Raw genomic sequence first — 1,355 nt, 5'->3', positions numbered from 1 at the left:
ACACACACACACACACACACACACACACACACACACACACACACACACACACACACACACACAGCTCCCTCCCTGCTTGCTCAACTCTCTTCCTTCAGTCTGTTTGACAGCTGAAGTTTGGACCAAACTGAGTCAGACAGAACCCTGATCCCAAACCCAGCAGCTGATCCACAACAGAAAGGGTCGAAAAGCAGGAGTCCAAAACCTGAACCTGACTGAAACCAGGTGGACCTTCAGATCTGAGCAGAAACTTCAATGAATGGAAAGAAGACTGATCCAGAACCAGAGTTCTGCTGCCAGAACCAGTTCTATCAGGTTTCTTTTTGGTTCTGGACTAACAAACACCTGGACCGTCTAACAGACAGAACTGGTTCCGAGTTTGAAGCCCTGAACCAGAACCTGAACCCAAACACACAAAATCAGAGCGTCTCAGAGAAATATTTACTTTTTATTTTTCAATCATTGGATGTGATTTGAGCTGTTTTTAAAACGATCACAGAGTTTAATCTAAAAAAAAAACAAACAACAACATTTGGTTAAAATCCAAACAATGAGACAGGAATAAAGTTCAGGAATGTTTTAATAAAGTAAAGGAAGAAGTTTAGTTTGTAACCTTCGGCTCCTACATGTTCACTGGCAGGATCAGCAGGAAGAACCAGAGTAAAAAAATAATAAAACAACACAAAAATGGTCCCAAAAACACCAAAAGTTTTGGTTTGTCAAAGTAGTCCCCTTCTTTGTAGATCTGTTTTTTTTCAGTTAATACTGTAAAAAAATAAATCACTTTTGTTTCTTTTAAATATAAAACACCTTACATGAAGGGAATTTGTTTTTGTTTGTTGTTGTAGAAAAAAATATCAAGGCAAAGTTCGTCCGTGTTCGTCGGTTGTTTTAAGGCACGTTATAGGACCGTATCCTTCCACCAAAGTCTGTATCCCTCCACTGGGGTCCAGTTAAATTCCTCCTCTTCAGACAGGCTGCAGGTTCGACGGCTTTATTGGCTGAAAAAAAAAAAAAACGATACAAAACCTTAAAAACAAGCAGAGCTTTGTGTTTCTGGGTCAAAGTTCATTCATTACATCAGATATTTGTGACGTTCATGATAAAAAACAGCAGTGAAGCTGATGTCCCACCACCAAGAGAACCCGGGTGCAGCTGCTGGTTCTGAGTCCAGCAGTGATTCTGTGTTTCCACCAGCAGGRGGAGCTGTCGCTCCCTGAGCTCCACGTTTAATTACAACCAGATAAATATTTAAAAAGTGATTATTCAACATTAAGGACAGAAACTATTTTCTTGTTAGTAAAATTTTAATCAAATGTTTTATTTCCAACGAACACCAAATTTTACTATTATTA

At 39.1% G+C, this 1,355-nt stretch overlaps 1 protein-coding gene across 1 annotated transcript in view; it reads right to left on the bottom strand.

Moving 5' to 3' along the window:
- Positions 1 to 562: 562 nt before the first annotated feature.
- slc10a7 (solute carrier family 10 member 7) overlaps positions 563 to 1,355 on the bottom strand; it is a gene marked incomplete in the record, with an annotated part of 8,275 nt that continues 7,482 nt past the window's right edge. Inside the window, 1 exon segment of the mRNA XM_014004097.1 lies at positions 563 to 1,001. Within this exon segment, the coding sequence (XP_013859551.1) occupies positions 969 to 1,001 (33 nt within the window).

Source organism: Austrofundulus limnaeus, unplaced genomic scaffold, assembly GCF_001266775.1.
Source record: "Austrofundulus limnaeus strain Quisiro unplaced genomic scaffold, Austrofundulus_limnaeus-1.0 Scaffold22, whole genome shotgun sequence".
NCBI classification, from domain to species: Eukaryota; Metazoa; Chordata; class Actinopteri; order Cyprinodontiformes; family Rivulidae; genus Austrofundulus; species Austrofundulus limnaeus.
This window is presented reverse-complemented; position numbering and strand designations above follow the sequence as displayed.